This window comes from Hypomesus transpacificus, chromosome 17, assembly GCF_021917145.1.
Source record: "Hypomesus transpacificus isolate Combined female chromosome 17, fHypTra1, whole genome shotgun sequence".
Classification (NCBI taxonomy): domain Eukaryota; kingdom Metazoa; phylum Chordata; class Actinopteri; order Osmeriformes; family Osmeridae; genus Hypomesus; species Hypomesus transpacificus.
The window spans coordinates 2,473,719-2,486,687 of NC_061076.1; the positions used below are offsets into that span (position 1 = coordinate 2,473,719).

Below are 12,969 nucleotides of genomic sequence, written 5' to 3' on the forward strand. Positions count from 1 at the left end.
AAACAATTATAAACATTTACATGAGGAAGACAAGCAAGGAATAAGGTGGTTGGTATACAATGTGGTTGGTATACAAGGTGGCTTACCCTTACAGGGTATAATATATTTCACAGTTTATTCAAGTAGGTGCAGATGACATATTCAAAAGGACATTTTAATAAAGGAATTGCCACCCAACAACAGAAAAAAACGATTTGAAATGAATTCAGTCAGAAGACTGAGATTGGACATCAATCCCAACTGAACTATATTTTGCACGTCAAATTCCAGTTCTTCTTTCCTTTCAGCATTGTGCAGCGTCAGCAATGGCATCTTTCTCATGACTCTCAAATTCAACTTGAGTGTAACTAGACTGAAATACCTTTTTTCTGAATGTCATAGACGGCCAGTTGCGTCGCTGTGGAAATGAAGCAAATGACAAAATCTTACAGGGTCAAAGTGAAGCAGAACAGGCCTCTTAAAAAAACAATAGTTTGCATCTGGCTGGAATGCATGAATTGGATAAGAGCACAGGAGGAAGTGGACTGTGTGTGTTGGTATGAGTTACAGAATAACAGCCTGCCTGCTGTAGTCACGGCAATACAGACCTGGATGAGGTAGACGGGGGAGGCTGCAGGGGAATGAGAGTTGACGTACAGAGCCAGGAGCACCAGGGCCAGTAAGAGCACTGCTGCAGCCACCGCACCAGCTATAACGCCTGTGTGAGCTGATCCCTCATGCTGCCTCGGGTGGCCTGTCTTCAGATCTACAGAGGGCAGCGGGGGGGGGGGGGGGGGGGGGGGGGGGGTGGAACAACCAGGTTTGTGTAACCATGGTTTCATACACCCGGTGATTAAAGCCAAATCGAGATAGACCCACCTTTACCGTTGTACTTGACAACTTGTTTGGTGTCATCTGCAGGTATAGAAACATGTTTTGGTTTCAGAACAATGTCATATGATAATATTGTTGTAATTTCTTATATGAGTCATGTATACACTGACTCACCAGCATTCACAGGGCCGTCTGGTAGAGGACACGAGTGAGTTGTGGCTTCAGGGTTGGTAGGTCCTGGGAAATCAATGGAGCTATCGGGTCCTCCCCGTGAATAATCCTCACAGGAGACATCTGTAGACTGTTCATGTGAAACAGCTAGGAAGGAGCCTTACTTTGTATGGGGTGTAATAAATGACATAGTTCAACACTTACCTCCTGTGAGCAGGCATAATCCAGCCACTCCTGTCTGTGTCTGTCCATTCCGTCTGAGCACCTGTAACAGGCAGCAACGAACGCGATCAAACAAACAGACTTGCGTGTAGTTTCCCACAATCTTGTTCTGCTCACCTCTGGAGGACGTTACACCAGGTACAGCCGGAGGTTAGGTTGGATGAGAGGCACAGCTCACAACTGTCATGATTTAGGCAAGCTGGACAAGGGAAGAGAGGGAGACTTAAGTCTGAGAGGAAGCATGGCGTTGATGGTTAGTGTCACTTTTTGTTGATGAAGTGCTTCGTGTAAGATGACAGGCACACTCATTCAGGGTTAGAGAGGAACAGCTTACTCGGAAGTGGTGTGAACTCAAAGGCAGAGTGGTTGGTGATCTTGGTTGTATCTACCTCCACCCGATGATACTCATAAACGGTACGCCGTTGCGCAACTGCATGGAAGATGGAAGACAATTGTGTTTAATGAACTTTCAAAATACCTTCTGAGAAATGCTAGTTAAGGTAACTTCAACTTGGACATCTATAGATGGTGATAGGGTAACGGAGCCTTCTTGCTGCTGACCTGCGGGTAGTGGAGAAGGTTCGAGAACCATGAAGGCATCTGACAAGCCAGCCTTCACCGGGTGCTCTGGAGAACTTAGAACCTCCACTGACATAGGTATCTGGCAGAGCAAGGGAATTCAGATGTACAGACATAGCAATGGACGAAAACGAAAGTACAAGCGCGTCTCTTCATGAAATAAAATGAGAAACTAAGAAAAAATATGGAAAGTTATTGGAAGTGTGGATCGGGGAAGTGAGTCTCACATCCTGGTAGCTGAATGTGATGGTCCCTGTGCGATGTAGGGCAGCCTGGAACGTGAATGCTCCTTCTGCCTCCCTCCCTTGCAGTCGGACTCTCTCCCACTGAACGACAAACACCTCACCTGCAGTCAATACAGGTCATCAAGGGGGGTTAGGCTAGCCTTGAGGCAAACCGAGGACCTTACGGCACATCTCCGTAGCTCACCATTGTCAAGGTACTGCACAGTGGACTCCTTAGAGTAGCTGGGGTCAAAGTTCGCCATAAGTGGAGCAATGTACTGGGTTGCTGTAAGCATTCGATGTGTGACGTCTCCCATGAATATAAACCCTGGAGATGCACAGAAGCCAATTAAAAGGAAGATCAAATTTGGTTCTAGCCACTGTCAAAGAAAAATTATGAAATTTACCTCCAGTTGCTATGGTGACTTGTCTCAGGTAATGTCCGTAGAATGGAAAGTCAAATGACAATGCAACCTTCTGGAGATGGGACATGTCACACAGTCAGGCGTGTCAAATATCTGTTTATTCTTTATATTTATAAAATCAGGGGGCATCCGGATTTGAACCGGGGACCTCTCGATCTGCAGTCGAATGCTCTACCACTGAGCTATACCCCCACTTGTAATTTCAGTGAAGCAATTCCTGACTCATTGTGTCAAAGGCAGCAGGCTTTGTTTACACCTTTCTCAATCTCAGGATTAGTCATTTGCCATTCTCTAGGGTTTCATTTATATGCAAACTTATTGTGGTTGGTTGGTGTGTACATGTGTGTGTGTGCACGCGCTTGTGTTTGTATAAAACTCACCGCTGCCTGTCTGTGGGTATTTGACAAAATGCCGTGCATTCTAACATGTCCTTGCTGGAGGTCGGTCATGTCTACCCAGAGTTCACCTGTGCGATTGTCTTCTTGGCTAAAACTATGCCAGGAGTAGTATCTTCCAGAGTCCTCCGGTTGTGAACAAAAAGGGGCAGATGTGGGTGATAAATAATTGTAAAAATCAGGGTAAAAACTAAAAAACATGACATAACATTAAGAAATCTTCGATTTCTCATCCCAGCTGGAAGGTTGGAATATAGAACTCTTTAAGTTCTGAAAACGGCCAGCAGAGAGCAGTGTAATACAATGTAACTGCTTTTTCATCACAGAAACAGATGTGTGTATAATACAACACAATCCTCTTTAGTCCACACTTACCACTAAATGTGTCATGTTGTCTGGCAGGGTTTCAATAGTCAGTCCCTCCTCCAGTGTGTCTCTGCCCAGTCTGGCATGACCTGAAGATGACCTCTGACCTCTGATACGTACTTCTGACAGTTCCTCATACTGTAGACCTGTAATATAGACCAAACAAAGTAATAAAGATGACTACAGGTATAATAATAATCTGCATCCGGGATGTGGGATCTTATATTTGGGAGACTTAGGAGACTTTCGATGTCCATGACCACAGACACCATTTTGTTTCTGACAACCATTGTGGTATAACAGTGTCTTACGCTTCTGTAAAAATAATTTATACCCTGCTCTGCTTCTTTACTCTCTATTATACTTACCCCATAAACATAGCCGACAAAATGGTTAACTGTTTTCTGTTTAATTGTGTATGTAGCCACGACATACTCCTACAACATTAACCAAACCACTCCACATGTGGATGTCGTTGGGTTTTCTGTTTCTAGGTGGGTCTGATCTCTGAGGACAAGTCATCGTAGATTATCATAACAAATATGATCATAGCTTATAATTTCCATAGACAATTTTACACGCACATATATTTAAATATATTTATATTACGGGGGAACAGGTCTGAACTGATTTTTTTTTTCTTCAGACCATTAGCAGTAACTCAAAGCCCATGCATGGCCTTCTACGTTTGCGCAACAAATTGCGTGGGTGTGTTTGCTGACGTCATTCATGGTATATAAACCATGCGTCCTCTTGAATTTTCGCGGGGTGTCTCTTCTAACCCTAATTTTGGGCGGCTCTCTGTACTAACAACGTTTACTGTTTTCTCTCTCTAGCTTTCAGTGAACGACAGGGAGTTTTCGAAAGGCTAAAGGTATATGGCGAACAAAAAAAGCATAGAGAAACACTCCGTCAAGCTCGATCTTCTCGAAAGAAATGCCACGAACATGCCGTGGTCAGCATGGCTGCCGCGAAGAGTTAGCCTCTGCTGCTCTGGTGTTTACTTCGGAGGAATACTTATGTCGAGCAGATAAAAATGAGCTGGGTGTATCTTGCAGGTCTGTTTTGTGACACTGTAAGAAAGCCCGTGCTCAGACATTTTACTGTTGTTTGAGAAAGGTTTAAGGGAGATAGCAACTCGATGGAACTAGCTTGGAATAGGCTACAATGAAATTCGATAAAAAAAAAAAAAGTCGGAATTTATTGTGTAATGCTAGTTAGGGACACAAGGATCTTTGCTTGAGGACATGTTCTCCAACTGAACCTCTTTCCCATTTAATTTAATGCTCGTGGTCTTGTTAACCTGCCAGACGAGTGGAATCAGGTGTGTTGCTGTGGCAGACCGTCCTAACCCGGTTTTCAATGTCGTAACTCCACTAAAGTTCAAGTGGTTTGTCCTTGTTACAAATAGAAGACGATGCCTGTGGCGGTTTGCCTATAAACAGAAGCATAAACCAAACCCCCAAATAACCCCTTGAGTGGAATGTGCATGCACAATGATCTGATGCCAATGGTGGCTTGGCGTGTGTGTGGGTGGATATGCATGATGGGACTGAATGTTAACCGAAACGTTGTCCGCTCACCTAAGCCTTAAAATAAAAGATGAGGGAGTGTGGAAAGAAACACAAAGGACTGCTCATAACATTAAATGGACCACCGACACAATGTGTTATTTATTGACTGACCAGGGGTGTCAGATTTGTGTGCCAGTGACCTGCCCAGACATGTATCATGATGACTGAAACTCAGAGACTTTACACCCTGGCTGTTGAGTCCATCAGGACAGTTTCTGTGATTGCTGTGCTCGATGCATGGCACTTGAGTATGGTATTTCATATTTTGATATATGTTCCCTTTTCTGTTTATCATACAACACCATGAACTGTATGACTCCTAGATATGTAAATACTCCAAAAAGTATGGACAAAGTCCATGGGTCGCCATGTCATGGAAAGCTGAGGAAGATTTACTTTGATATCTAGTTTAAAGGGAAGATTGTTGAAGGGATTTAGGGTTGTAGCACTCCGGCTCAGGTCAGTGCTCCAGTGTGGACCCCCTAGGTCAGAGGCACCAAACCAGTCACTCAGGAGAGTCATTTTCATCCCAGTGTGTACAGCACAAATTCAGACTTCTGCTTGGGACATTAAAGTTACCCTGGTGCCTTAAATGGCTCCTTAACCATGCCTTTTTCTGCAAGTGGTCAGCATAAAACTGGAGTGAGAGGGCACACCCTTTCCTGAGGAGGCTCTGGGGGTGGACTTAGTAGCATCCATTTTCCTGATGTCTCTCTCTCACCATCCAGCACAGTGCTACTACTCATGCTTCAAGGTCCCTGTATCAATATCAGTAGGAGGGAGAAAGTAGGGCCAGACACTACATAGCAAACAGAAACGGGTCTTCACACTGACACTTAACAGCTAAAGGCAAAGCAAACACAATTCTTGGTGTGGCTAAAAGTTTCTTAACTTCAAAAAAAATATATATTTGTGATTGTTTTTCGAAAATAGATAGTAGTTGGTGAGGACTAAACTATACGGTACTCTGCTCTGCATTCAGCTTTTTTATCGACAACGGGATGCTGTTCATTTCGATCCCTGCCATAGAGTATGTGAAATTATTCAGTACATGACAACATTTATATGACAACTGGCATAATGAATAAAATAGAGAATATGGACACTGATATTTCCCTCTAATGAAAAGAAGAGTGCTGTGTTATCTCACATGTAATCTGTTATGGTGAAACTCAATCTCAGAGTGGATGAGGTCAACAGGATGATTTATGTTCTTCACGCTGCGATAAAAAAAAGCCAGTGTTTAATGAGCAGAGGAAATACATCCAGGATCCAAGCCAAAACCAAGTGCTAATGCATCAACATGCATCCTTCCAAAGAATCCAGAAAATTGTTTCTCTAACCCTGGAAAGGAATTGCTGAACCTCTCTTTATCTTTATTTCATAGTTGGCCTTTACACTTTCAACAAAGGGCTTGTGGTTGTCACACAAGGTCACATAAAGGATTACAGCAATGGTCACTGGTATTGTTAATGACATTGCTAGGTCATTTCAAAGTTGATTTTGTACATCCACATTCAACACTTCTGTGGCTCTCTTTACAGACTTGGCCTACAGCATCTGCAACATATCCAAGACATTTGTTAAGTTCTAAACAGGACAGAGGACAAGGAGCCAAGCTCTGAGGTCATCAGTCAGTATCACAATTCATTTTAATTCCTCAGTTTTGTGTTTTTATAATCTGGTTTAGATGCTGCAGATGGCTCTCTAGGGACAAGTCCTCTTGATCCTATTTCATACCATATGGCTTTTGTGCTAAGCAACATTAGTGAAACAATCTCCTTTTTGCTGAGAATAATTTTTTTCAAGAGTTGTGGATCGCATCTGGGATGGTTGACCTTGAGGGCATCAGATCAAAACAAAGATCCCTTAAATGATAAACTTTATATTATCTGTGATCAAATACTCAAGTTCCAAGTGAAATTTCCTTCTTTAATCATGGAATGTCAAGATAAAATATTGAGGAGCTGTGATAAGGTCGATAAGAGAAATATGATTGATTGTGTGACGTGAGTGAGGTCTACTATCTAAACAGACATTGTATATAAACCACACTTCTTCATTGCAATATTCTACATGCACTTCAGTATATTAGGCCACTAGCACCTATCTCAAAATGCTTTCACATATGGACACCAATTCTTAAAATAAATATACAAATAGGCATATTTAACCCTAAATCTTTCAAGACATGCTCACATAAATCCATAAAGCTGTTAGTATTCGTTCTCTCTTTCACACAAGCTACCTTTCTGGAATGCTTCAAAACAGTAGATGAAGAGTGGTGAGGAGAAAAAACGTAACATCTAAATTTAAGCATAAGCAATGCTTTAGAGGGCTGGTGTCTAGAGTCATTTGCGTGTTTGTGGAATAGGGTGTTTTTGTGGTGCCATTTTATTGAAAACAAAGTCTCACTTTTGTGTGCCCACTTGCCTGTCTACAACTAACCCATGCACCAGCTCATTCTTTATTACTTTATTTAGTGGCTCATACTGATTCTGTGGCTGTTCTGTAGGTTTTACTGTAGGTCATAATATAAATGAATATTCATTATATAAATGAAATATTCTTTCATAACTAACATATCTTGTATAGGATTCTACATATCAATGATTGCATGCTACCTGCTGTTACTATCCTTCACTGTATTCAATCACATAAATAATTCATGCATGGGTGTGATAGTAACAAGGGGGATGTTTAAATAGGTGGGTAAGGTAAACAAAGACAGAAAGTTAGCTGGACATGAACGAAAAGACCCAACAAGGAAGTAGGTGAAGGCAGGTGTGCAAGTCTGTATCAAAAGGAAGGTAAGCAGAAGAATGAGACTATAAAAGACAACGTAAAGACAGTGAGATGAAGTAAGAGACTATGAACAGAAGATAGGAGCGGTGATGGATAAACACAACTTACCTGTTTGTTGCTGAGCCTTAACTCTCCCCAAGTCTAGCAGAGAGAGTTGGATGAGTAGCACCACACAGGTAAACATGACCAGCAGCAAAAACAGCACGTCTCTTCCTTCTTCAGGGTCGCTTCTGTCAGAAATGGGTCCCTTTTTCTTCTGGCCTCTCCTTTAAACTATCTCTCTCCTAACACACTCCCACTCTACACCCTTCCTGCCTTCCTTTATGCTGTTCTGTCGTTGCCATGGCAATTACAAAGACTTCAGGATCAACTGAAGAGGTTTTATTTTGAGGCTGTGGAGGTGAAAGTGATCTATCGCTCTCTCGCGTTTTATATTAATTTATTTCTTTGTCTCTCTTATTCTGACTCATTCCCTTTTTCTTAACTTTTTTTTGAATGGGATTCTGATAGAATCCTTTAGTCTTGAGTCACACCATCTCTTGCACTGCGTAACAGCCGTTGAAGACGACAGCCTTGACAGAATTATAGCGCCTCCTCCTGTTCAGACAAAGAAGCAAGGAAAACAACACAACATCATGAACATGAAAAGATAGACAAGAACCTTGGTCAGCACTTTACATGTTTACAACATGTTGGTTTACAACCAAAACAAACATATTGCCTGCGGGTGTATGTGAGTCACACTAAAAAGGTGTTTGCTGGGTATTGTTTTGAAAATTGGTCTGGTAGACTGATAAAGTGAGTTTTACACGTTCTGTGGTTGACCACCATCTCTAGCACTACTTTAATCTCTAGATGTTTCATTACAAACAACTCCACATCAAAAGGCCAGGCAAGGAAATGGGTTAAGAAATGTCAGTTCCACTGACTGGGCTGGGCGTAAAGCTGGAGCCGACACTTGGGAGTTTGACATGCATTGAATATCCGGTGTTCAGTTCATATATCCACATATAAAATGACCTAGAAGACTGGACAAATGATGAGCACAGAGCTTGTTGTGACTAACAAGTAATGTCACTTAATTAATTCCACCCATGTTCTCCTCTCCTTTAGCCTAAATAGTTTGACAGCCTATAGGCCTATGCTAGATTGAGGTTCAAATAGTTTCCCAAATTGTTAGGGGTCCTAAACAATTTTCTAGGCCTAGGGGACTGGTGAATCAGACTGGGTAGTCTAAAATGTTTGTAGCCTAGCCTATATGTCAGAAATAGGCTAAACGTTATATCCTGGCCTAAATGTACGGTAAAGATACCGCATTTGGTTTGAGTTGTTGGGCTCATGAAATGTGGTGAAGTGTTTTAAGAAATAGCTAGAGTAATAGGATATCACATGCTAATACCGATAATTAAAATAGCTAGAGATATCTACCACACGCTACACGCTAGACAATTGACGAATCTTTTCCCCACCATTCTAACACTGCATGTGGAGTGCATGTCCGAGTGGATTTGTGTTTTGTGTCCATCTAGCGGTAAAACCGTTGTCCTGCGACGTTAAACATATATGCATTTATTTTTTACATTCACAAATAACAACCACACTGCTCAATATGTGTCTAAACATAACTTTTCGACCACTACAGAAATAGTATTAAAATGACATTGTAGATTTATTGTTTATAAATATGTATTTTGACAATTAGTTATCGCGGGGGTATAGCTCAGTGGTAGAGCATTTGACTGCAGATCAAGAGGTCCCCGGTTCAAATCCGGATGCCCCCTCTTTTATGCCTGGATTAAATTATTATTTTTCATGACGAAGATGTTTATATAGCCTCCCACTATCACAAATCCGGAGTCTTCACTAAAGAAATACATTACACATCTCCATACGTTGACTTGCCCATGGAAGTATTTATTTAATCTAAAATTTTGTACACAATAAAATACATAATTGTAAAAAAAATACAGATCGAGACAGCTTTTTCAATTATATAACACTTGAAAAGATACATTGTCTTTTCTTATTTTAATACCATAATGCTTCTTTTGGGAATCAGAAATTACCCTTTCTCTTTGACTATAAATACTTCAAGTAATGTGTGCATTAATAGCTTAGAAGGCTGAGCACCGGTCAGATCAGCATTTCCTCTGACATGGCTGTCAAATGGTTCATATGTGGAGACACAATGTTACCAGGAAACATGAATCTAATATAATCAGATTATATACATACGTTGAGACCTTCTATTTCACAAAGGTGAGGCAAAAACATGTGTTGATATCCACACGAGCCATTCACATATTTCCAGGTATCAGGCTTCACATGTAAACTTGAATATAAATCTAAAACAGCCCCTCTTACACTTTCATTTTCTCTCTCTCTCACACACACAAACACACCTACGCCATAACAAAAGGTCCTGAAAGGTCCATCCAGGCCTCCTTCACTTGGACTTGGACCCCGATCACACTCCTGTAGCTGGGTAAGGCGTTAGAGTGACATAGGGCCCTATCCTGGGGCTCAGAGTGTCAGCTGCACTAAAGACAGTGGAGGTCCTGGTCCTGCTCTGGGCACTGTGGCTCCTAATGTCTCAGAGTGTAGGTTGGAGCAGGCATAGCTGTCATGGATCCACACAGGTATCGTAGAAGACACTATGGAAGGAGCACTAGCTGGCTAGTACACGTGACCTCATCCAGTCCAGACTGGCAGGTAGACTGCAGGTTGAAAGAGAAAAGCGTCAGTCAGAGATAATGACCTGACTGCCTAAAGGATATTTATCATATAATTACAGCAGGCTCAGGCGTCTCAAACAGACCATTCTTGGTGTATATTTAGATCTCCATTAGCTGTTGCCTTGCCCCTTCCTACTACTGTTCCTGGTTGTTCAAGGTTATAAGCACTCACCCCTCTCCAGTGAGGGCACAGCAGGCCTGGACGTGCCAGGAATGAGCCGTTATGGAGCTGAGGGTGAGGCACTGGGAGATCTCTGCCACCGTCATTGAATCCTGCATGTCTTGCTTGTTGGCCAGAACTAGAATGGCTGCATTCTGCAGATCCTACATTTCCCCCAAAAACAACAACAACAAAAACAGAAGGAAGCGATGAGGTTATAACTCCCGGGCTGTGTTGTAACAACCTTCATGCGTCACTGAGCCAACAAGATACAAGCAACATCAGAGAAACACGTACGTGCCTGTTTTGAGTCATCTTAAGAAACAGATCAAGATGGAAGTAGCAGGGTACAAAATAAGGGTTCTTGTCAATCTCACATCATACACGAGAAATTACTTAATTGAAACTACTTAAATAATACAATGCTTTTTGTCCTGCATTAGCTTGAAAATCAAGTGGTATTCCCTTCCCCTAAATCATGGACGAGGTGTTACCTCATGAGCGAGCATGCGGTGCAGTTCTTCTTTGTTTAGAGTGAGGCGTTCACGGTCTGTACTGTCAATAACCAAGATGACAATCTGAGGGAAGACAGAAAACCAAGACTATAATCAACACACCATTCAAAACAAAACTTCATCAGTGGCTCTCTGTTTAAGAAAGTTGATCTACCATGTCACAAATTATATAAAAAGGTACTCAAACACTTTAGTCAATCAATACAGAGAATGGATGACATGATTGCAAGTTAATAATTAGTTAAGATAATGTAATAGCACTGCTTTTATTACATCAGATAGCCTTTAGCTGAAAGTCAAAGAGAAAATGAAAGCTGCTTTTGATGTGTACCTCTGTGTTGCAGTAGTAGGAGTTCCAACTTTCTCTTAGGCTTTCCTGGCCCCCGATGTCCCACACTAAGAAGCGGGTTTTACGTACAGAAATCTCCTCTACATTGCTGCCAATGGTGGGGGATGTGTGAACCGCCTCCTTAGTCAAGCTGTGCGTGTGACAGGAAGACAGAAGTAAGAATAAACCAGTCTGTCCGAAATGGAACTGGACTTACTGCCATTAGTGCAATTACTCATTCCAACATACTGAAACACGTATCTCAGGTCATGAATAATCGACTTACAACTGGTAAAGGATAGTGGTCTTCCCAGCATTGTCCAAACCCACAATGATAACTTTGTGTTCTGTGAGACATAAACATGTACATAAATGGACAGTGATCACAATAAATGAACTATGTACTGTACAGCTAAATCATATCTTTGGTGAACAGTGAGTCCCAGGACGATTCCTTTATCTATAGGCTATTACATAAAGTTCACCTCTAAAAAAGGTAAAGATAATCGGCCGGCATGACGGCCAGGGACACGTTTTTTGATAATGCTTATCTGAGACAACATAAATACTTCAGAGTTAGCTTTTTGACAAATTAAAGACATTATCAACTGGATGTATTTCTCTGACATATAACTTTCATGGATATTAGGCTACTGCAGAGGCTTTCTGTACATTTGTACAGTTAAAAGCAGTCAACCCTAAACAATAACAAACCGGCGATCAGCTTTAGCATTTTCTTTTTGTATGGTACAGTACTAATAAGAACGTTGATAATTCACTATCAAAGTAAATAATAATTAAGGCATTGTGGAAACTCTCCTTACCTTTATCTCCGAAAACAGTCATCAACTTTGCTAAAAGGTGTCCCATTCTAGTATAATTTACATAGAGCGATGAAGAAGGGCAAACACAAAGCTGGGTTCCAAAGCTAGACGAGGCTAACTTGCTAGCTCACTATGTTAGCAATACAACCCAGCTTCGGACTATTGTACCGAGCTACCTAGTATTTTGAAAGGCAGAGAGCACTATTAGGTCAAAGTAACTTATTCTGTCGGATGTTTTCGATGTCTGAGTTGAAAATAACTAGGTACGACCGTTGGTCTCAGGTTTCATCTTACATCTTAACCTCCCCCGTGAGTCGTGGAACACAGGGCGGCGCAAAGGAATGCCGACGATCTTACGTCAGAGGCTATGGTAGTTTCTATTGTAGCCTCGCTTACTCGTTTTATATTTCAGCGTTGTCCGATGGGGCGGTTTCACTTTTATACAATGTTCCATTGGCCAATTGGAGAAGACGCATCCTCCAAAAGTACCACGCTTTCCAAAACGTGCTTGTTAAAAAATGAGCGTGGCCTACGAAACCTTTGACGGATGAAACAACGAAATACCCTCCTAAACCACGCACAGACTTCAGCACTCGCAACACCAAGAATGGAGAGCGGAATTTTGTGAGGAAGTTTGTGACTTCCAGTATAGTTATACTGATTGTCTTTCATTGTATTAGCGTATCAAAAACGAAACGCAGATTTCGGGGATTCACAATTGCCACTTCAATGGGGAGTTTTGTATGGCTCAGGAACTCTATTTCTGGGAAATCCTAGCAGCCTAAAATAAACTTATTTGCCTCTTAAAAGATGTGGTTATCGTTGTCATATTG

At 41.7% G+C, this 12,969-nt stretch overlaps 2 protein-coding genes and 2 non-coding genes across 4 annotated transcripts; 1 reads left to right on the top strand and 3 right to left on the bottom strand.

The window, feature by feature from the left end:
• Positions 1–276: 276 nt before the first annotated feature.
• Positions 277–8,022, bottom strand: LOC124480046 (plexin domain-containing protein 1-like). The gene is made up of 14 exons (XM_047039084.1): positions 7,683–8,022; positions 3,205–3,341; positions 2,815–2,955; positions 2,417–2,486; positions 2,215–2,337; positions 2,013–2,131; positions 1,768–1,867; positions 1,541–1,636; positions 1,324–1,405; positions 1,189–1,249; positions 988–1,114; positions 859–894; positions 588–745; positions 277–397 (listed from the first exon to the last, which is right to left on the bottom strand). The coding sequence occupies exons 1-14, from the start codon at positions 7,756–7,758 to the stop codon at positions 284–286; spliced, it is 1,440 nt and encodes a 479-aa protein (XP_046895040.1). The 5' UTR covers positions 7,759–8,022; the 3' UTR covers positions 277–283.
• Positions 2,555–2,626, bottom strand: trnac-gca. Its single transcript has one exon. It is a non-coding gene; the product is annotated as a tRNA-Cys (tRNA).
• Positions 8,023–9,283: 1,261 nt separating the features above from the next.
• On the top strand, positions 9,284–9,355 carry trnac-gca. Its single transcript has one exon. It is a non-coding gene; the product is annotated as a tRNA-Cys (tRNA).
• Positions 9,356–9,463: 108 nt separating this feature from the next.
• On the bottom strand, positions 9,464–12,512 carry arl5c (ADP-ribosylation factor-like 5C). The gene is made up of 6 exons (XM_047039097.1): positions 12,137–12,512; positions 11,599–11,659; positions 11,316–11,463; positions 10,964–11,047; positions 10,482–10,633; positions 9,464–10,291 (listed from the first exon to the last, which is right to left on the bottom strand). The coding sequence occupies exons 1-6, from the start codon at positions 12,180–12,182 to the stop codon at positions 10,243–10,245; spliced, it is 540 nt and encodes a 179-aa protein (XP_046895053.1). The 5' UTR covers positions 12,183–12,512; the 3' UTR covers positions 9,464–10,242.
• Between the last annotated feature and the right edge of the window lie 457 nt (positions 12,513–12,969).

Excerpts from the sequence above, each read along its gene's own strand:
- LOC124480046 (XM_047039084.1), bottom strand. The coding sequence starts at position 7,758 with ATGTTTACCTGTGTGGTGCTACTCATCCAACTCTCTCTGCTAGACTTG. Across the intron at positions 1,868-2,012 it reads TCACATTCAGCTACCAGGAT|ATACCTATGTCAGTGGAGGT; the intron begins GTGAGACTCACT and ends TTGCTCTGCCAG. Across the intron at positions 1,250-1,323 it reads TGGTGTAACGTCCTCCAGAG|GTGCTCAGACGGAATGGACA; the intron begins GTGAGCAGAACA and ends TGCCTGTTACAG.
- arl5c (XM_047039097.1), bottom strand. The coding sequence starts at position 12,182 with ATGGGACACCTTTTAGCAAAGTTGATGACTGTTTTCGGAGATAAAG. Across the intron at positions 11,660-12,136 it reads GACTGTTTTCGGAGATAAAG|AACACAAAGTTATCATTGTG; the intron begins GTAAGGAGAGTT and ends TATGTCTCACAG. Across the intron at positions 11,048-11,315 it reads CCTACTACTGCAACACAGAG|ATTGTCATCTTGGTTATTGA; the intron begins GTACACATCAAA and ends GTCTTCCCTCAG.